The sequence below is a fragment of the Vidua chalybeata genome, chromosome 4 (assembly GCF_026979565.1).
Source record: "Vidua chalybeata isolate OUT-0048 chromosome 4, bVidCha1 merged haplotype, whole genome shotgun sequence".
Lineage (NCBI taxonomy): Eukaryota > Metazoa > Chordata > Aves > Passeriformes > Viduidae > Vidua > Vidua chalybeata.
In genome coordinates, this window is record NC_071533.1 from 71,075,205 (window position 1) to 71,096,331 (window position 21,127).

Sequence of the window (21,127 nt, forward strand, 5' to 3'; positions counted from 1 at the left end):
AGGGGAACCGCCGCCATCTTGGGTGAGGGCAAGGAGAAAGGGGAACCGCCGCCATCTTGGGTGAGGGCACAGGCCTTGTCCCCCGAAGTGTCGCCTGTCCCCAAAGATTTCCCCTCTCCCCCAAAATCTCCGTTGTCCCCCAGTGTGTTCCCAGTTCCCCAAGAGGCCCCTTATCCCCAAAGGTGTCGCCCAAGATGTCCCCTGTCCCACAGAGGTGTCCCTCGAGGTACCCCTTCCCCCTCAGAGTGTTCGCTGTCCCCTCAGAGTGTCCTTTACCCCCAAGGGATGTCCCCATGGCCCAAGATGTCCCTTGTCACACACACTGTTCCCACAGGTCTCTCTTTATTTCCTGCTGCTGGAAATCCAGGAAGGGCCACGGAGGTGCCCCCTGTGCCAGGGTGGGGATCGGGGGGGGGGGGTGCCATGGCGGTGCTTCACGTGCCAGGGTTGGAGTGCTGTGGTGGAGTGCCGGGGCCGGGGTGCCAGGGCAGCGCCACACGTCCTGGTGTCACGGTGCCAGGGCAGTGCCAGGCCGGGGTGCCAGGGCAGTGCCAGGCCGGGGTGCCAGGGCAGCGTCACACATCCTGGTGTCATGGTGCCAGGGCAGTGCCAGGCCGGGGTGCCAGGGCAGTGCCACACGTCCTGGTGTCACGGTGCCAGGGCAGTGCCAGGCCGGGGTGCCAGGGCAGTGCCACACGTCCTGGTGTCACGGTGCCAGGGCAGTGCCAGGCCGTGGTGCTGCGGCGCTGCTTCACGTCCTGTGATCGTGGCGCTGTGCCGGTGCTGCTGTGCCAGGACTGGGGTCGGAGCGACGAGGTCGCGTCCCGGGGCCAGGTTTGGGGTGCCATAGCAGTGCCAGGGTTCGCGGGCAGCGGCGGTGCCAGGGTTCGGGTGCCACGGCGACGCCTCACGTCCCGGGCTCACGGCGCCGCGTGCCAGCTTTGGGGCGCCGCGCCGGACCCTCCGCGCGGCGCCGCCCGGGCCCTACTTATGTGCGTCCCCCAGGTCACAGCGGTAGTGAAAGATCTGGAAGTTCAGCAAGGTGCCCAGCAGCGAGGGGTACGAGGTGCCCACCCTGCGGAAGCCCTGCCCCTCGTAGAGCCGCTGCGCCGCCACCTGCACCATGGAGGTGCTGAGCACCACGGCGCCGTACCCGCGGGCGCGGGCGAACGCCAGCACCTCCCGGCACAGCGCCCGCGCCAGCCCGCGGCCGCGGTGCTCCCGGCTCACCGACATCCTCTTCAGCTCCAGCTCGCCGCGGCCCGCGGGCACCGCCGCCACCATGCCCGCCACGGCGCCGCCCTCCTCGGCCACCCAGAAGCGGCGGTCGGGCGGGCGCAGGTACGTGCCGGGCACGTCGCACAGGTCGGTGCCCAGCGCCTCGCGCACGTACTCGGCGCTGAGCGAGCGCACCAGCACCCAGAGCAGCACCAGCGCCAGCGCCACCGCGCCCAGCCCCAGCACCCAGGAGCCGGCGGCCGCCCGCGCGGCCACGAACACGGCCAGCAGCGCCAGGCGCACCCGCGCCGCCCGCAGCACGTGCCGGAAGCCGGCCGGAGCGTGCTCCAGGATGCCGCGGGCGAACAGCGCCCGCACGGCCTCGTAGTCCTGCTCCTGGTACTGCCGGATGCGGAAGGACGCCATGGGGGCACCTGCGGGGCGGCACGGACAGCGGTTAGGGCGGTGCCGGGCAGCGGGAAAGGGATCCTGGGGTGGTACGGGGGGGGTCAGGGACAGCCAGTGTCCCCAGACCCATCCCTGGGGTGGCACAAGGGGTCAGGGCAGTGCCCACCCTCACAGGGACCCCCAGGATAGCCCCAGACCCATAACTGGCATGGCACAAGGGGTCATGGCTGTACCATGGACAGGGACCCCCAGACTCATCCCTGGGGTGGCACAGGGGGTCAGGGCAGTGCCCACCTTCACAGGGACCCCCAGGATAGCCCCAGACCCATCCCTGGGGTGGCACAAGGGGTCAGGGCAGTACCATGGACAAGGACCCCCAGACCCATCCCTGGGGTGGCATGGGGGGTCAGGGCAGTGCCCACCCTCACAGCGACCCCCAGGGTGCCCCCAGACTCATCCCTGGCATGGAAGAAGGGGTCAGGGCAGTCCTATGGATGGGGACCCCCAGACCCATCCCTGGGGTGGCACGGGGGGGTCAGGGCAGTGCCAATGCTGCTCCCACCCGGGGGTCCCCCATAAACAAGGGGAAAAAAGTGTGTGGGGGGGTCCCTTCCCCTTCCCCCTCAGGGGTTCCTCCCCCGCCCCAGCTGGGCAGGGGCTTTACCTGGCACAGCGGGGGTGGGCAGCACGGGCACCGGGCAGGGGGCACAGGGGAACAGCTGCAGGATCCCCCCCCTCCCCGGGACCCTGGCACTCACCAGGAGCCGCGGCACGACCCGCCCCGGGCAAAGGTGGGCACGGCGTGGGCACCGTGCCGTGCCCGTGACAGAGCGGGACAAAGGGCCCGGGGGGGCACGGGGACAGCAGGGACAGGAGGGACAGGAGGGGACAGCAGGGACAGCAGGGACAGGAGGGACAGGAGGGGCAGGAGGGACAGGAGGGACAGGAGGGACAGGAGAGACAAGAGGGAGAGGAGGGGCAGGAGGGGACAGGAGGGGACAGGGGGGGACAGGATGGGAACAGGAGGGGACAGGAGGGGACAGGAGGGATAGGAGGGATAGGAGGGGACAGGAGGGGACAGGAGGGATAGGAGGGGACAGGAGGGGACAGGAGGGGCAGGAGGGGACAGAAGGGGACGGGAGGGACAGGAGGGGGCAGGAGGGATAGGAGGGGACAGGAGGGATAGGAGGGGGCAGGAGGGGACAGGAGGGGCAGGAGGGACAGGAGGGAGAGGAGGGACAGGAGGGGACAGGGGGAACAGGAGGGGCAGGAGGGGACAGGGGGGACAGGAGGGGAAAGGAGGGGACAGGAGGGGACAGGAGGGATAGGAGGGGACAGGAGGGGAACAGGAGGGGCAGGAGGGGACAGAAGGGGACGGGAGGGACAGGAGGGGGCAGGAGGGATAGGAGGGGACAGGAGGGGCAGGAGGGGACAGGGGGGACAGGAGGGGAAAGGAGGGGACAGGAGGGGACAGGAGGGATAGGAGGGGACAGGAGGGGACAGGAGGGGAACAGGAGGGGCAGGAGGGGACAGAAGGGGACGGGAGGGACAGGAGGGGGCAGGAGGGATAGGAGGGGACAGGAGGGGCACACGGGCACAGCACCCCCCCCGCGGTCTTGGGGACCAGAGCCAGGCTGGGCACGGCGAGGGGGTCCCCAAAATGCCCCAAACCCCGCGCTGAGGGAGGTGCCCGACCCCAAACACCCCCCCCCCCAAAAAAAAAAATAAAACCCTCCCGGCCGCCCCCCCCACCTGCTGCTCCCGGCGCTGTCGCTCCTCAAAGCGGGACCGGCGGCTCTGCGGCTCCTCGGGGCAAACCGGGGGGGTCCCTCAGCGCCCGTGGGGGGCTCGGTGACCCCCCCAGCCCCGCGCCGAGGGGCTTTTTTTGGGGTGTGGGGGGGGTGTCTTTGTTTCCCGCACCCCGCAGCCCGGCCTGTGCCTGGAAGACGCCGGATGCGTTCAGCCCATCGTTCTGCGGCGCTTAGAGTGGGGGGGTCGGGCAGGTTTTGGGGGGGCTCCGGTGGCAGTACGTGGTGGGGGGCGGGGGACACCCCCAATTCGTGCCGTGGCCAGGCCGGCGGAGGCTCGGGCGGCGCGGCGAGCGCAGGCGCCGAGCGGGAAGCGCTGCCCCTGCCGACGGTGCCTTAAAGCGATGGCGGAAGGTTCTGGGGTGACCGAGGGGGGATTTGGGGGAGTCCCGGGCAGTGGCGGGGAGGAGCACTGAACGGGACCCCCGTCCGCCCCCCCAAAATCCCGGCGATGGGGCAGCAGTGGATGGCTACGGTGAAGTGGGGCGGGGGTGCAGTTTGGGGACCCCCAGGCCGTGCCCGGGGTGACCCCAGGGGGATGGGGGGGTCCCCATGGTGGTGATCGCCCCCCCCAGCCCCGTGCCGAAGCCTCCCCGGGGGGCGTCACGGGCGTCCCGGGGACAGCCCTTAATTTGGGGAGGGGGGGGTCCCTGCAGCAGCCACCTGCCCCCCGGGGGACATGGTGGCATCAGCGGGGCACAGCCCGCCGCCCTTCAGGACACCCCAACCCCTTTTTTGTACCCTACAACCCCCCAGTGTCCCCTCATGTCCCCCCGTGTCCCCTCAGTGTCCCCCCGTGTCCCCTCATGTCCCCCCAGTGTCCCCTCATGTCCCCTCAGTGTCCCCTCATGTCCCCCTCACGTCCCCTCAGTGTCCCCCTGTGTCCCCCTCACGTCCCCTCAGTGTCCCCCTGTGTCCCCCTCACGTCCCCTCATGTCCCCCTCACGTCCCCTCAGTGTCCCCTCATGTCCCCTCACGTCCCCCCGTGTCCCCTCATGTCCCCTCACGTCCCCCCGTGTCCCCTCAGTATCCCCTCATGTCCCCTCAGTGTCCCCTCATGTCCCCTCATGTCCCCCCGTGTCCCCTCAGTGTCCCCCTGTGTCCCCCTCACGTCCCCGAGCCCCCTCAGCGTCCCCCCAGCCCCGCCCCCTTCGCGCCGCCGATTAATCTCGCATTCCATTGGCCCCCGCAGCCGCCTCGCCCCGCCCCTCCCGCCGCCAGCAGCCAATAGGCGCCCAGAGATGAGGGGAGGGGCGGGACAAGCGCTCACGCGCGCATCGGGGGCGGGGTAACGGTCCACCGGGAAAGGGGGCGGGGCCGTGGAGGAGTACTAGAGGGGCGTGGTTTGGCGGGCGTGGCTTATAGTGAGTGACCGTTGCGGTCACAGAAAGGGGCGTGTCCTAACGGGGAGAGCGGCCCGGCGCGGAATTTCTATTGGTCAGCAGCGAATGGGCGGGGCTTTACCGCGGCGGCGCTATTGGAGCGCAGGGAATGGGCGTGGCCTAGTGAGGGGCGTGGTCCACACGTGGGTTTGGGGCAGGGCCGAACCCCGGTCCCGCTCCTGTTCCCGGTCCCGGTCCCGATCCCGTTCCTGTTCCTGATCCCGATCCCGTTCCCGGTCGTGTTCCCGATTTTGATCCTGTTCCCGTCCCCGGTCCCGTTCCTGTTCCCGTCCCCGGTCCCGTTCCTTTCCCGGTCCCGTTCCTGTTCCCGGTCCCTTTCCCGTCCCCGGTCCCGTTCCTGTTCCCGTTCCCCTTCCCGATCTCGGTCCAGGTCCTGTTCCTGTTCCCGTCCCCGGTCCCGTTCCCGTCCCCGGTCCCGTTCCCGTCCCCGGTCCCGTTCCCGGTCCCGTTCCCCTTCCCGGTCCCGGTCCTGTTCCCGATCCCGGTCCCGGTCCAGGTCCCGTTCCCGATCCCGTTCCTGTTCCCATCCCCGGTCCCGTTCCTGGTCCCGTTCCCCTTCCCGGTCCCGGTCCTGTTCCCGATCCGGGTCCCTGTCCCTGGTCCCGTTCCTGTCCCCGGTCCCGGTCCCTTTCCCGTTCCCTTTCCCCTCCCCGGTCCCGTCCCCGTTCCCATCCGCCGCTCCAGGCCCGCAGACTCGCAGCGGCAGCGCACCCGAACTTTACTGGGAGCCGTCCCGCCCGGTCCCCGCGCCCCGCGGCCGAGCCCGCGGCCCCGGGGCCGCGCCGCTCACTGCCCGCGGCCGTGGGCGCGCAGGCGGCGGAGGCGCAGCCGCTGCAGCCGCAGGGCCGGGTCGGGGCCCGGCCGGGTCCTCCCGGGCCGGTGGCGGCCCCGCGCCCGCGCCAGGCGGAAGCTGCACGGGGTGGGAACGTTCTCGAAGTAGACCCGGCACGGCTGCGTGGCCGCCTCGTAGCCCTCGGCCCGCGCCGTCACCTCGTACTCGCCCGGGTTCAGCAGCCGCCAGTAGTCCCCGTCCGAGGCTGCGGCGGGGACGGTGTCACGCTCCTGTGTCCCCGTTCCTGTCCTCGTCCCCAGCCCCAACCCCGTTCTTGTCCCACCCCTATTCCTATTCCCGTCCCCAGTCCCATTCCTGTCCTGATCCCATCCCCATTCCCAGCCTAATCCTGCTTCCGTTGCCATCGGCAATCCCCGATCCCATCCCCCTTCCATCCCTGATCCCATCCCCCTTCCATCCCTGTCCCCATCCCCATTCCCAGCCCTATTTCCATCCCCATCTGCAATCCCCGATCCCATCCCCCTTCCATCCCTGTTTCCAGCCCATCCCATCCCATTCCTGTCCCCATCCCCATTCCCAGCCCTATTTCCATCCCCATCTGCGGTTCCCGATCCCATCCCCAAATCCCATCCCGTTCCTTTCCCTGTCCCCAGCCCTGTGCCATTCATATCCCCAATGCCATCCATTCCTGTCCCATCCCTACTCCCAACCTCATCCCATTAACTCTTCCCATCCCTGTCCCCATCCCATCCCCTTTCCCAGTCTAATCCTATTCCCAATCCCAAATCCCATCCCCGTTCCCATCCCGTCACTGTCCTTACCCCCCCCTTCATTCCCAGCCTGATCCCGATCCCGTTCCCACCCCAAATCCCCAAATCCCGTCCCGCAGCGTCCCGGTGTCCCCGCACCGGTGCGGACGTCGTGGTTGATGCCATCCACGGAGATGATGGCGTTGGGGATGCCCTGCTCGGTGTCACTGTCCCGGACCACGCCCTTGATCCCGCGGTGCACCTGCAGGGGGTGGGGCGGGTGGCACAGGTGTGTCCCACCCCCCCCTCCCGGTGCCACCCTCAGCGTCTGGGGACAGCCACGTCCCGCTGCCATCCTGCTGAAACCCCCACCCTGCCGTGCCCATGGCCACCCCGGAACGTCCCCAGCGTGTCACCCCCTCCCCAAAGTCTCACAGAGACCCCTGAGGGTTCCTTGGCCCTGCCCTGCCCGTGACCCAGTGTCCCCATTGTCCCAGTGACCCCCAGACCCCCTCAGTGTCCCCATTGTCCCAGCACCCCCAGACCCGACCCAATGTCCCCATTGTCCCAGCACCCCCAGACCCCCTCAGTGTCCCCATTGTCCCAGTGACCCCAGACCCCCTCAGTGTCCCCATTGTCCCAGTGACCCCAGACCCCCTCAGTGTCCCCATTGTCCCAGCACCCCCAGACCCCCTCAGTGTCCCCATTGTCCCACCACCCCCAGACCCCCTCAGTGTCCCCATTGTCCCAGTGACCCCAGACCCCCTCAGTGTCCCCATTGTCCCAGCACCCCCAGACCCCCTCAGTGTCCCCATTGTCCCACCACCCCCAGACCCCCTCAGTGTCCCCATTGTCCCAGTGACCCCAGACCCCCTCAGTGTCCCCATTGTCCCAGCACCCCCAGACCCCCTCAGTGTCCCCATTGTCCCAGCACCCCCAGACCCCCTCAGTGTCCCCATTGTCCCAGCACCCCCAGACCCCCTCAGTGTCCCCATTGTCCCAGAAACCCCCAGACCCCTCAGTGTCCCCATTGTCCCAGAAACCCCCAGACCCCTCAGTGTCCCCATTGTCCCACCACGCCCAGACCCCACCCAGTGTCCCCATGTCCCGACCCCCCCAAATCCCCCACTCTGAACCCCCCTTCCCCAGTGTCCCCATGGTCCCAGCACTCTCAGACCCCCCCAGTGTCCCCATGTCCCAAATCCCCCATCCTGGACCCCCCCATTCCCCACTGCCCCCCTCACCCCAGCACCCCAAGCCCCCCATTCCAGCCCCTCCCCACAGACACACCCGGGGTGGCTCCTGCCACCCTCGAGCCGTGTCCCCAAGCGCCGGTGCCACCCCCCGGGTGCCACCCCGTGTGCCACCTGCTCCATGAAGAGCAGCAGCGACTCGCGGTTGTTCTCCCACTCGTCGGGCAGCTCGGAGGCGTGCGGGAATTTGTCGCAGGAGAGCTCCACGGTGATCTCGAAGCAGTTGGTGTGCAGGTAGCTGAAGTCGTTCATACCTGCGGGACACGGGCGGGTGGCAGCAGGCGACACGGTGACACAAAGTCCCGCAGTGTCCCCGGGGGCCGAGCGCTGCAGGCTCTGTGTGCCGGCAGGCTCCGACCCCCAGGAGAGCTCTGCGCCCGCGGGGGAGGCTTCAAAATGCAATGAGAGAAGGAAAATGATGGGTGTGGAGTTTGGATAGAAGTGTGTGATGTCACAGGGTGGAAAACTCAGGGATTAATATTATATATTTAAATAGATATATTATATTATATTATATTATATTATATTATATTATATTATATTATATTATATTATATTATATTAATAATATATTATATTATATTATATTATATTATATTAATAATATATTAATAATATATAATATTTGGCCTAATAATATATATATTTGGCCTATAATATATATAATAAAATATAATATTACAAAAATTATTATATTTATATATAAATGTATATTTATATATATTATATATGATATATATAACTTATATTATATTATATTATATTATATTATATTATATTATATTATATTAATAATATATAATATTTGGCCTAATATATATATATTTGGCCTATAATATATATAATAAAATATAATATTACAAAAATTATTATATTTATATATAAATGTATATTTTTATATATTATATATGATATATATAACTTATATTATATTATATTATATTATATTATATTATAAATAATATATAATATTTGGCCTAATAATATATATATTTGGCCTATAATATATATAATAAAATATAATATTACAAAAATTATAATATTTATATATAAATGTATATTTATGTATAATATATAATATATGATATATATAATATATAACATGATATGATATATCATATATTATACATAATAATCTATAATATATATATTATAGATTACAAATTATAGATATTTATATATATATTATTATATCAAATATATATTATTGTATATATTATATATTACACTGTATTATAATATTATACACTAAAATAGATATAATACTATATATTATATTATTATATAATATATATTCTCTAATAATATAGTATATATAAATATATTATAAATATATATTATATATAATATATATTTATATATATATTTAATATAAAGTTTTACAATACAGTGATATATATATATAAAGCAAAATAGAAGTTTTAGGGCAGAGACCGGTCCTTTTCCACCTTCTTCTCCATGGGTTTGGGTGGTTTTGTGTAATTGGAAAAAAAAATCCACATTGCAAGTCACAGGTTAGTGAGTTAAAAATAAAAATAATTTAGGTGTCATTTCTTAATTAGGGAGTTTATCCTTAAAGAGCCTTGCAGAGAGAGAGAGATGGGGCTCCACTTTTAACTTGTTGGAGTGAAGTGCTGCAAAATTCAGTTTGTGAGACTCTGGCAGAGATGAGAACGGAAAAACATCTGAGTCCGAACGGGAAATCCCATCTCACACATGAACAAAAAACCCCAAAAATCCAAAAATCCCCCCTCACTGCCAGCCACTGTGTGCCACCTGCGCCCAGGGTCCCACTCACTGCCACCTGAGCTGTGTCCCACTCACTGCCACCTGAGCTGTGTCCCACTCACTGCCACCTGTGCCACCTGAGCTCAGTGTCCCACTCACTGCCACCTGAGCTGTGTCCCACTCACTGCCACCTGAGCTCAGTGTCCCCACTCACTGCCACCTGAGCTCAGTGTCCCACTCACTGCCACCTGTGTCACCTGAGCTCAGTGTCCCACTCACTGCCACCTGTGCCACCTGAGCTGTGTCCCACTCACTGCCACCTGTGCCCCCTGAGCTCAGTGTCCCACTCACTGCCACCTGTGCCACCTGAGCTGTGTCCCACTCACTGCCACCTGAGCTCAGTGTCCCACTCACTGCCACCTGTGACACCTGAGCTCAGTGTCCCCACTCACTGCCACCTGTGCCCCCTGAGCTGTGTCCCACTCACTGCCACCTGAGCTCAGTGTCCCACTCACTGCCACCTGTGACACCTGAGCTCAGTGTCCCCACTCACTGCCACCTGTGCCACCTGCGCCCAGGCTCCCCACTCACTGCCACCCACCTGTGCCACCTGAGCTCAGTGTCCCACTCACTGCCACCCACCTGTGCCACCTGAGCTGTGTCCCACTCACTGCCACCTGTGCCACCTGAGCTCAGTGTCCCACTCACTGCCACCTGAGCTCAGTGTCCCACTCACTGCCACCTGTGCCACCTGAGCTCAGTGTCCCTGCTCACTGCCACCTGTGCCACCTGTGCCACCTGTGCCCAGTGTCCCCACTCACTGCCACCTGAGCTCAGTGTCCCACTCACTGCCACCTGTGCCACCTGAGCTCAGTGTCCCACTCACTGCCACCTGAGCTCAGTGTCCCACTCACTGCCACCTGTGCCACCTGTGCCCAGTGTCCCCACTCACTGCCACCTGTGCCACCTGAGCTGTGTCCCACTCACTGCCACCTGAGCTCAGTGTCCCACTCACTGCCACCTGTGCCACCTGCGCCCAGGCTCCCCACTCACTGCCACCCACCTGTGCCACCTGCGCCCAGTGTCCCACTCACTGCCACCTGAGCTCAGTGTCCCACTCACTGCCACCCACCTGTGCCACCTGAGCTGTGTCCCACTCACTGCCACCTGTGCCACCTGAGCTCAGTGTCCCACTCACTGCCACCCACCTGTGCCACCTGAGCTGTGTCCCACTCACTGCCACCTGTGCCCAGTGTCCCCACTCACTGCCACCTGAGCTGTGTCCCACTCACTGCCACCTGTGCCCAGTGTCCCCACTCACTGCCACCTGAGCTCAGTGTCCCACTCACTGCCACCTGAGCTCAGTGTCCCACTCACTGCCACCTGTGCCACCTGAGCTCAGTGTCTCACTCACTGCCACCCACCTGTGCCACCTGAGCTCAGTGTCCCTGCTCACTGCCACCTGTGCCCAGTGTCCCCACTCACTGCCACCTGTGCCCAGTGTCCCACTCACTGCCGGCCACCGTGTGCCAGTTGGCGCCGTTGATGATGTTGCCGAAGCGCGTGAAGTCGTCGTAGTGGCACGGCCGGCGCTCGCCGCTGGCCATGGCCAGGTTGGCGGTGGCGTAGACGGTGGCCAGCCACCGGAAGACGCCGTCGTCGGGCGTGGGGGTCAGCTCCTGCGCCTTCCAGTAGGTGCGGCTCATGTCGAAGGGGTAGGTGACCACCAGCTCGCCGCCGTGCAGGTTGGCGCTCAGCACGAACGGGTAGCGCTGCATCCACGCGATCACCGCCCGCGTCTCCGGGGCCACCTGCGCGGTGACACCGCTGTCACCCGTGTGTCTCGGGCCACCCGCGCAGTGACAGTGCTGTCACCCGTGCCACTGGGGCCACCCGTGTGGTGACACCACCATCACCCGCGTCTCTGGGGCCACCTGCGTGGTGACCCCGCTGTCACCCACATCTCTGGGGCCACCCGTGTGGTGACACCACCGTCACCCGTGTCACTGGGGCTATCTGTGCGGTGACACCGCTGTCACACACATCTCTGGGGCCACCCATGCGGTGATGCCGCTGTCACCCGCGTCTCTGGGGCCACCCGCGCGGTGACACTGCTGTCACCCATGCACCTGGGGCCATCCGCGTATCTGGGGCCACCCACGCAGTGACACCGCTGTCACCCGCATATCTGGGGCCACCTGCGTGGTGACCCCGCTGTCACCCGCGTCTCTGGGGCCACCCGCGCGGTGACATGCTGTCACCTGCATCTCCAAGGCCACCCATGTAGTGATGCCGCTGTCACCCGCACCACCAAGGCCACCCATGCAGTGACACCAACATCACCCATGCTACCAGGGCCACCCGCGAGGTGACACCGCCGTCACCTGCGCCACTGGGGCCAACTGTGTGGTGACACCACTGTCACCCACATCTCCGGAGCCACCCATGCAGTGACACCACTGTTGCCCACATCTCTGGGGCCGCCTGCGTGGTGACACCCCTGTCACCTGCATCTCCGGGGCCACCCCATGCGGTGACACCGCTGTCACACGTGTCTCCAGGGCCACCCATGCAGTGACACCGCTGTTGCCCACATCTCTGGGGCTGCCTGCGTGGTGACACCGCTGTCACCCGCGTCTCTGAGGCCACCCCATGCGGTGACACCGCTGTCACCCGCGTCTCTGAGGCCACCCCATGCGGTGACACCGCTGTCACCCGCGTCTCTGAGGCCACCCCATGCGGTGACACCGCTGTCACCCGCGTCTCTGAGGCCACCCCATGCGGTGACACCGCTGTCACCCGCGTCTCTGAGGCCACCCCATGCGGTGACACCGCTGTCACCCGCGCCTCGTGGCTGCAGGTGCCGCTCTGGGCTGGGCGGGTTCAGCCCCGGTGCAGCCCCGTGGGAGGGCAGCACCACCCCGGTGGACTGGGAGGGGTTTGGGGGTTTTTGAGGCGTTTTAGGGGGGATTCAGGGACATTTTGAGGGGTCCTGGGGTCTCACCCCAATGTGACAGGATGGGGGGTTTGGGGTCTCATCCTGATAGGATGAGGTTTTGGGGTCTCAACCTGATGGGATGCGGGTTTGGGGTCTCACCCAAATGTCATAAGATGGGGGCTTTGGGATCTCACCCTGATAGGATGGGGGTTTTGGGGTCTCACCCTGATAGGATGGGGGTTTGGGATCTCACCCTGATAGGATGGGGGTTTTGGGGTCTCACCCTGATAGGATGGGGGTTTGGGATCTCACCCTGATAGGATGGGGGTTTGGGATCTCACCCTGATAGGATAGGGGTTTGGGGGTCTCACCCCAATGTCATAAGATGGGGGCTTTGGGATCTCACCCTGATAGGATGGGGTTTTGGGGTTTCACACTGATAGGATGGGGGGGTTTGGGGTCTCACCGTGGATGTGATAGGATGGGGCTTTGGGATCTCACCCTGATAGGATGGGGGTTTTGGGGTTTCAACCTGATAGGATGGGGGTTTGGGATCTCACCCTGATAGGATGGGGGTTTGGGATCTCACCCTGATAGGATGGGGGTTTTGGGATCTCACCCTGATAGGATGGGGGGTTTGGGGTCTCACACAGATGTGGTAGGATGGGAGTTTGGGGTGTCACCCTGATAGGATGGGGGTTCTGGGGTCTCACCCCGGTGCCAGCCCAGGAGGATGGGGGTTTGGGGGGTGTTTTGGGGGTGTTTTGGGGTGTTTTGGGGTCTCACCGTGGCGTTGGCGAAGGTGTAGTACTCGGGGATGGGGATGTAGTGGTTGGGGAACTCGTGGGGCACCAGGTCGTTGTCCTCGGCGTCCCACAGCGCCGTGTTCAGGTCGGCGAAGTTGTGGTTGAGGTCGATGCCCTCGTACGTCCAGCGGCCCATGGCCCATCCCGCCAGCTCCGAGCCCTGGGGGGGCACCGCGGGCACCGGGGTGGGCACCGGGATGGGCACTGGGATCACAAGGATCACCAGGATGGGCACTGGCATGGGCACTGGGATCACCAGGATCACCGGGATGGGCACTGGCATGGGCACTGGGATCACCAGGATCACTGGGATGGGCACTGGGATGGGCAGTGGGATGGGCACTGGGATCACCAGGATCACCGGGATGGGCACTGGGATCACCGGGATGGGCACTGGGATAACCAGGATCACCGGGATGGGCACTGGGATCACCGGGATGGGCACTGGCATGGGCACTGGGATCACCAGGATCACCGGGATGGGCACTGGGATGGGCACTGGGATCACCAGGATGGGCACTGGCATGGGCACTGGGATCACCAGGATCACCGGGATGGGCACTGGGATCACCTGGATGGGCACTGGCATGGGCACTGGGATCACCAGGATCATCGGGATGGGCACTGGGATGGACACTGGGATCACCAGGATGGGCACCAGGATCAGCAGGATGGGCACCGGGTTGGGCACCAGGATCACTGGGATGGGTACCAGGCTCACCAGGATCACCGGGATGGGCACTGGGATGGGCACCGGGATGGGCACTGGGATGATTGGGATGGGCACTGGGATGGACATTTACATGGGCACCGCGGTCACCGGGATGGGCACTGGAATGGGCATTGGGGATCATCAGGATCACTGGGATGGACACCGGGTTGGACATGGAGATGGGCACTGGGATGGACACCCGGATGGACATCCGGATGATTGGGATGGACATTGCGGCGATTGGGATGGGCACCAGGATGGACACTGGGATGGACATTGGGATGACTGGGATGGGCACCAGGATGGACACCGGGATGAGCACCGGGATGGACATTGGAATTGACACTGGGATGGACATTGGGATGGGCACCGGGATGATTGGGATGGGCACCGGGATGGGCACTGGGATGGACATTGGAATTGACACTGGGATAGACATTGGGATGGGCACTGGCATGATTGGGATGGGCACCAGGATGGACACTGGGATGGACATTGGGATGACTGGGATGGGCACCAGGATGGACACCGGGATGAGCACCGGGATGGACATTGGAATTGACACTGGGATGGACATTGGGATGGGCACCGGGATGATTGGGATGGGCACCGGGATGGGCACTGGGATGGACATTGGAATTGACACTGGGATAGACATTGGGATGGGCACTGGCATGATTGGGATGGGCACCGGGATGGACACTGGGATGGACACTGAGATGGACATTGGGACATTTGGGATGGGCACCGGGATGGGCACTGGGATGGACATTGGGACGATTGGGATGGACACTGGGATGGACACTGGGATGGACACTGGGATGGACACTGGGATGATTGGGATGGACATTGGGACATTTGGGATGGGCACCGGGATGGGCACTGGGATGGACATTGGGACGATTGGGATGGACACTGGGATGGACACCGGGATGATTGGGATGGACACTGGGATGGACATTGGGACATTTGGGATGGGCACGAGGATGGGCACCGGGATGATTGGGATGGGCACTGGGATGATTGGGATGGACACTGGGATGGACATTGACATGGGCACCAGGATGGGCATGGGGATGGACATTGGGATGGGCACCGGGATGGACATTGACATGGGCACCCTACCAGCTTGTAGGCGGTCTCGTAGCCGTCGGGGTTCATGGAGGGCAGCAGGTGGATGCGCGTGTCCGTCACCAGCTGCACCACGCGGGGGTTGCCCAGCCGGAATTCCCGGCACAGGAATTCCATCAGGTTCAGCAGCAGCTCCCGGCCCAGCACCTCGTTCCCGTGCATCCCGGCCACGTAGCGGAACTCCGGCTCTCCTGGAGGGGCCCTGGGCACTGTCCCCATGTCCCTACACCAGGCTGGGTGTCCCCATCCTTGTCCTGGACCAGTCTGGGTGTCCCTGTGTCCCTGTCTCCATCCTGGGTGTTCCTGGTCACCCTGTCCCCTGTCCCTGCACCAGTCTGGGTGTCCCTGTGTCCCCTTCCCCATCCTGGGTGTCCCTGTGTCCCCATCCTGCACCACCCTCAGTGTCCCTGTGTCCCCAGCCACCCTGTGCCCCCATCCTTCACAGGTCTGGGTGTCCCTGGTGACCCCAACTCCATTCCTGGGCATCCCTTGCCATGCTGGGTGGCCCAGTCACCCCATCCTGAGCCAGCCCTGGTGACAGTGCCCACCCTCCTACACCAGCCCTGGTGACAGTGCCCACCCCCCTGCACCAGCCTGGCCATCCCTGGTGACCCCCTCCTCATCCTGGGCACCCCCCGTCACCCCATCCCCGCTTGGGCATCCCTGGGCGCCGTCCCCACGCCCATCGTGCCCCACCCGAGCTGTCCCCAGCTGTCCCCAGCTGTCCCCCCCCGGTACCCACCGACTTCGTGCTGCCCGGGGTTGTCCGAGATCTCCATCACGTAGAGGCGCAGCCCGCGGGAGCTCTGCCCGATGCTGTACACGCGGGTGATGTCGGGGCACTCCTCGCTCACCCTCTTCATCAGCTGCGGGTGGTGGCACCGTCAGGGACACGCCGAGGTGGCACAGCCCCCCCCCGGCCCCGCGCCGCCCTCGGGGACACCCTGGGGACACGGAGCCCCGCCAGGGCTCGGGGGGTGGGTGGCACCTTTCTCATCTCCTTGTAGTTGTGGTGGCGGAAATCCAGCTGCGATTCGGGCGGGGCCGGCGGGTGCCAGGCGTGGGCATCGCTGGGGTCTGCGGGGACACCGAGGGGACACGGGGGGGGGGGGGACACGGTCAGGGACAGCGAACAGCCCAGACCGCCACTCTGGCGACAGCGCCGGCGGCGAGCGGCCGCGCCGGGCGCTGCTGGGGCGGCGTGTGGCGAGCCGGGGGACAGCCAGCGGGTCCCCGCGGGGCAGGGGACAGCCAGCGGGTCCCCGCGGGGCAGGGGACAGCCGGGGGCACCCACCGGGCACGGGGCAGCCCAGCACCTCGGCCCGCAGGCAGACGGTGCCGTTGGGGAACCAGCTCTGGGGGTTGATGCGCAGGAAGCGCCCCACGAGCGGCGAGGGCAGCAGGTTCAGCACCGGCGTCTCGGGGTCTTTGTTGGCGGGGAACACCTGCAGGGGACACGAGGGGACACGAGGGGACACGAGGGGACACGAGGGGTCAGGGAGAGCCGCCCGTGTGGCTCCAGGGGTGCCAGGCGCTGCCCGCTCCCCTCCAGCCCGTAACGAGGAGCGGGCACGGCCGGGGGCAGAGCCCGGGTGGGGCCGCGGGCGCTGCTCGGACCCCAAAAGCACCAGAGATGGGCACAGGGAGCCCCAAATCTGCTCCTGGCATAGGTCAGGCAGGGGGACCCCAAAATCCACCCCTGGCATGGAGATCCCCAAACCTGATCCTGGTATAGACCTGACACAGCGACCCCCAAATCCACCCCTGGCACAGGGACCCCAACCCATCCTGTCCCAGGGACCCCAAATCCACCCCTGGCACAGGGACCCCAACCCATCCTGTCCCAGGGACCCCAACCCCATCCCTGGCATGAGGACCCCCAAACCCAGCCCTGGCACAGGGACCCCAAACCCACCTCAGCAAAGGGACCTCAAATCCAACTTCTGCACAGAGACCCCAAACCCATCCTTGGCACAGGGACCCCAAACCCATCCTTGGCACAGGGACCCCAAACTCATCCATGGCACAGGGACCCCCAAATCCACCCTCAGCACAGAGACCCCAAACCCAGCCCTGGCACAGAGACCCCAAGCCCATCCTTGGCACAGGAACCCCAAACCCATCCTTGGAAGGAACCCCAAACTCATCCATGGCACAGGGACCCCAAACCCATCCTTGGCACAGGAACCCCAAACTCCTCCATGCCACAGGGACCCCAAACCCACCCTGAGCACAGCGACCCCAAACCCAGCCCTGGCACAGAGACCCCAAACCCTCCCCAGCTCCAGGCCGCCCTGCTCGCCCCCGGTGCCACGCCACACCCAGGCGTGTCCCCGTGTCCCCACGGCCGTGCCAGGGGGGCTGGCAGGTGCCCAGGCGGGGACAAGCAGCCTTTGTGCTGGGGGGAAGCGCTGCAGGGTGCCCGGCGGGGCCAGGCCAAGGGCAACAGAGCCCGGGCACGGTGCCAGCTGGCACGGGCACCCCGGGATGGGCTCCCCTCCCTGGGGTGGTTAACCCACTGTGGTTAACGCCCTGCCCAGCGTGGTTATCCCACCTGGCACGGTTAACCCTGGCATAATTAACCCAGACCTAATTAACCCCCCTGGCAGGGTTATCCCCCATTATAATTAACCCTGGCATAAATAATTAACCCCCCTGGCATTGTTACCCCCCTGGCATGGTTAACTCTTGGAATGGTTAAACCACCTGGCACAATTAACCCCACCACAATTAACCCCTAGTGTAATTAACCCTGGCCTAACTAACCCCTCTGGCATCATTATGCACCTGGCACAATTAACCCCACCACAATTAACCCCCAGCATAATTAACCCTGCCCTAATTAACCCCACCCTGGCATCATTATCCCCCTGGCACAATTAACCCCCGAGCATCATTAACCTCCCCACCACGCTCATCATTAGCTCCCAGGTGATTCCTGCCCCCCTGACACTGTCACCTCCCCATGTCCCCACCCTGTGTGGGGATGCCACCCCCGGTGCCACCCCCGGTGCCACCCACCGCCTCCTCGGTGCCGTTGCGGCTCGGCAGCCACGCGTGCGAGTCGTTGCTGACCTGCACCTTGTAGGACGTCACCCAGTCGTACCTGTGGGGCACAGGGCGGGTCAGGGGGGTCCCCCACGCTGTCCCCGTGTCCCCCTTGTCCCCTTACGTCCAGATGGAGTTGAGGCCCTGGGTGACCACGCCGGTGAAGCGGGTGAGGCGCCGGGCGTCCACCTCCAGCCACTGCTCCGTGTCCTCGTGCCCCGCGCACCAGCCACCGTCGTAGAAGTCGCCGTCGTAGAGCCCTGACTGCGGGGAGGGGAGGGGACACGCACAGGGACACGGCCCCACCGCCCGCCGTGCCCCCGAGCCCGGCGTGGCACCGGGGCGGTGGCACCGGGGTGGTGGCACCGGGACCACGGGGAGCCACACGGGAGGGAGAGGGCGGAGCTGGAGAGCGCCCGGGACACTCGCGGGCCATGAAGATGCCACGAACTGGCCACAAAGTGCCACAAATGGGCCATGAAGATGCCACGAACTGGCCACAAAATGCCACAAATGGGCCATGAAGATGCCACGAACTGGCCACAAATGTGCCATGAAGATGCCACGGACTGGCCACAAAATGCCACAAATGACACGAAGATGTCACCCCTACCCTGCGTTTGCCATGCACTTGCCACACCCACGTGCCACATGTTGTATAGGTGACATCCAAACATCCTCCCAGCTTGGCACACCTTGGCACACTCCTTGCACACCTTGGCACACTCCTGGCACACCCTGGCACACTCCAGCACACCCTGGCATGCTCCTGGCATCCCCTGTCACATTCCTGACACACTCCTGGCCCACTCTGGCATGCCTAGCCCATTCCTGGCACACTCCTGGCCCACTCTGGCACGCCTAGCCCGTTCCTGGCACACACCCTGGCACCCCTGGCAGTACCTGGATGTTGAGGCGGCCGCGGTGCGCGCCCAGCCCGTGCCGCTTGTGGCTCGATGCCCGGAGCTGCGTGTCCAGCACCCGCAGGGACTCCAGCCCCAGGGGGGGGCACGCTGGGGACACAGCGGGGACCGCGTCACACAGGGAGCCCTGAGCGGCCGGGGCTGTCCCCACCGAGCGGTGCCATGGGGACCACGGTTCAACACCCCAACCCCCAGGTGCCCCCCAGGTGTCCCCAGGACACGGCCAGCTCCGTGCGCAGGTGACAACGCCCGGGCCACCCGCACCCAGCGCACGTACAGGGCTCCTGCGGAGCTGCCGGAGCCTCCGGCTTCTTCCGCAGCACCTTCTTCTTCACCACCTTCTTCCTCACCACCTTCCTCCTCCTCACCGCCACCGTGGTCACCTTGGGCGCCGGGGCTGCGAGGGGACACGGGGATGCCAGGGAAGGGGGCAGGGAACAGCCTGGCACCCCGTTTCCCCCCCCCCCCACGAACCCCTTTTTGCACGCTGCGCCCCCCGACCCCTCCCGCTCCTACCTGTGACCGCGGGGTCCCCGTCCCGCAGCCCCCCGCGCCGGGAGGGGCCGGGGCTGGGGGGGGTCGCGCTGCCCCGCACCGTGGGGGCCGTGCTGCCCTTCGGGGGTCCCGTCGTGGTGCTGCTCCTCGAGGGGGCGGCCGTGGTGCCCTTCGGAGGGGGCACCCCGCTGGCTTTGGGGGGTCCCGCCGTGGTGCCCTTCCAGGGGGGCGTCTCGCTGCTTTTAGGGGCTCCCCTGGCGATGGCCTTCGTGGGGGACACCCCGCTGGCTTTGGGGGGTCCCGTCGTGCTGCCCTTTCTGGGGGACAGCCCACTGGCGGTGCCCTTCGTCGGGGACACCCCGCTGGCTTTGGGGGTCCCGCTGGCCGTGCCCACCCCCGTGCCGCGGAGCCGGCCGGGCTGGGGGGGCGCGGCGCGGGCGGGGGGCGGCGGGGGGCCCAGCAGGAGCAGCAGCAGCAGCAGCGGGGCGAGGGGCGACCCCAGCATGGCCGCGGCCCTGCCGGTCCCTGCCCGCTCCTGCCGGTCCCTGCCCGCTCTTGGTCCCGGTCCCGGCCCCTCCCCGCCCCCCGCCCCCTCCTGCCCGGCCGCGACCCCCGCCCGCTCCCCGCCCGCTTCCTGCCCGGGACCCCCGCCTGCCCCCGGCGCGGCTCCTGCCCGGACCCCTGCCCGCCTCCTCCCGCCCCTGCCCGGGACCCCCGGCCGCGCCCCGCCCGCTCCGCCCCGTTCCACGGCCCCGTTCCGCTCCCCGTGTCACCGCACCCCACGAACGGGGGACACCGGGTCCCGCCCGCTCACCGGCGGGCCTTGACCTGTGTCCTCACCGTGTCCCCGCTGTCCCATCACCGTTATCCCCGCTATCCCCAGCCCCCCGCAGTGTCCCCACTGTCCCACCGCCACGTAGCGAGTGGCCCGGGGGTCTGCGGGGGCTCCTCCCGCCGCAGCGGCGGCGTCGCCGGCCGAGCCCGGGGACCCGGGAGGTCCCGGAGCCGCCGGTGCGGGCGGAGCGGGGCCGAACCCGGCGGCGAGAGGCGGTGCCCGGCCCCGACCCCTCGGGGGTGCCCCGGGTGGGACTCGGGGTGCGGGTCCCAGTGATGGGTCTGGGTCCTGGCGCTGCCCCCACCCCGAATGAACTTTCCCGGCTTGACTTTCCCTTCTTTTATTGGGATTTCCCGCGGGCGCGGAGCGGGCAGCGCAGCGCAGCTGCCGCCGGTGCCATCCCCGTCCCTTGTCCTCATCCCTGTCCCCCTGGGGGTGTCCCAGAGCCCTGCCGGGCTGTGGAGGGAGGGGGACAGGCCCCTCTGGCTCTGCGCACTGCTCCGGGATCCTTGGGATCCGCATCACGCGGGAATGCTCCTTCGCCATCCCAGGAGAGCGGGGGACAGCGGGGCCGGCCCAGGGGCCGGAGCATTCCGTGCCCAGTTCCAAGGGCTGGATGCTGGGATGGGTTTTGTCCCGGGCCGAGGCGGCTCCTGCCTTCTGTCGAGGCTCTGGCGCGGGCCCAGGAGGGGCGGCCGTGCCCCGGCCCCGCGTGACGGCTCTTTCGAGGTTTGCAGAATTCCCGGCCCCGCTCCTGGCGCCGTTCCCGGCTCCAAGGCGCACCCGGCCCCGATTCGCGCTGGCTCAGCACTTCCCGGGATGTCAGGAATTTCCTGGTGCAGCGCCCGCGGCTGCCAGATCCCGCTTGGAGATGCCTTA

At 64.3% G+C, this 21,127-nt stretch overlaps 2 protein-coding genes across 4 annotated transcripts; both read right to left on the bottom strand.

Moving 5' to 3' along the window:
* Positions 1–325: 325 nt before the first annotated feature.
* NAT8 (N-acetyltransferase 8 (putative)) lies at positions 326–4,169 on the bottom strand. 2 transcript variants are annotated; one of them, XM_053941860.1, is made up of 2 exons: positions 3,379–4,169; positions 326–1,652 (listed from the first exon to the last, which is right to left on the bottom strand). In XM_053941860.1, exon 2 carries the CDS (start codon positions 1,642–1,644, stop codon positions 985–987), a length of 660 nt encoding a protein of 219 aa, XP_053797835.1. In that variant the 5' UTR covers positions 1,645–1,652; positions 3,379–4,169; the 3' UTR covers positions 326–984. The 2 variants fall into 2 exon arrangements, with proteins under 2 accessions (XP_053797835.1, XP_053797836.1); XM_053941861.1 differs by lacking the exon at positions 3,379–4,169 and adding an exon at positions 2,385–2,560.
* A 1,366-nt stretch (positions 4,170–5,535) lies between these two features.
* Positions 5,536–19,955, bottom strand: CPXM1 (carboxypeptidase X, M14 family member 1). 2 transcript variants are annotated; one of them, XM_053941853.1, is made up of 14 exons: positions 19,435–19,955; positions 19,196–19,315; positions 18,899–19,008; positions 18,120–18,259; positions 17,969–18,053; positions 16,242–16,392; positions 15,936–16,024; positions 15,690–15,813; positions 14,942–15,138; positions 13,085–13,264; positions 10,874–11,171; positions 7,747–7,886; positions 6,539–6,641; positions 5,536–5,874 (listed from the first exon to the last, which is right to left on the bottom strand). In XM_053941853.1, exons 1-14 carry the CDS (start codon positions 19,916–19,918, stop codon positions 5,624–5,626), a joined length of 2,472 nt encoding a protein of 823 aa, XP_053797828.1. In that variant the 5' UTR covers positions 19,919–19,955; the 3' UTR covers positions 5,536–5,623. The 2 variants fall into 2 exon arrangements, with proteins under 2 accessions (XP_053797828.1, XP_053797829.1); XM_053941854.1 differs by lacking the exons at positions 5,536–5,874; positions 6,539–6,641; positions 7,747–7,886 and adding an exon at positions 10,719–10,743 and having other exon boundaries at positions 10,852–11,171.
* Between the last annotated feature and the right edge of the window lie 1,172 nt (positions 19,956–21,127).

Bases quoted from the DNA above. Each gene is read 5' to 3' on its own strand.
- CPXM1 (XM_053941853.1), bottom strand. From the start codon at position 19,918: ATGCTGGGGTCGCCCCTCGCCCCGCTGCTGCTGCTGCTGCTCCTGCTG. The intron at 18,054-18,119 runs GTAAGGGGACAA...TGTGCCCCACAG, and splicing joins GGCCTCAACTCCATCTGGAC to GTACGACTGGGTGACGTCCT. The intron at 16,025-16,241 runs GTGGGTGCCCCC...GTGTCCCCGCAG, and splicing joins GCTGGGCTGCCCCGTGCCCG to ACCCCAGCGATGCCCACGCC.
- NAT8 (XM_053941860.1), bottom strand. From the start codon at position 1,644: ATGGCGTCCTTCCGCATCCGGCAGTACCAGGAGCAGGACTACGAGGCC.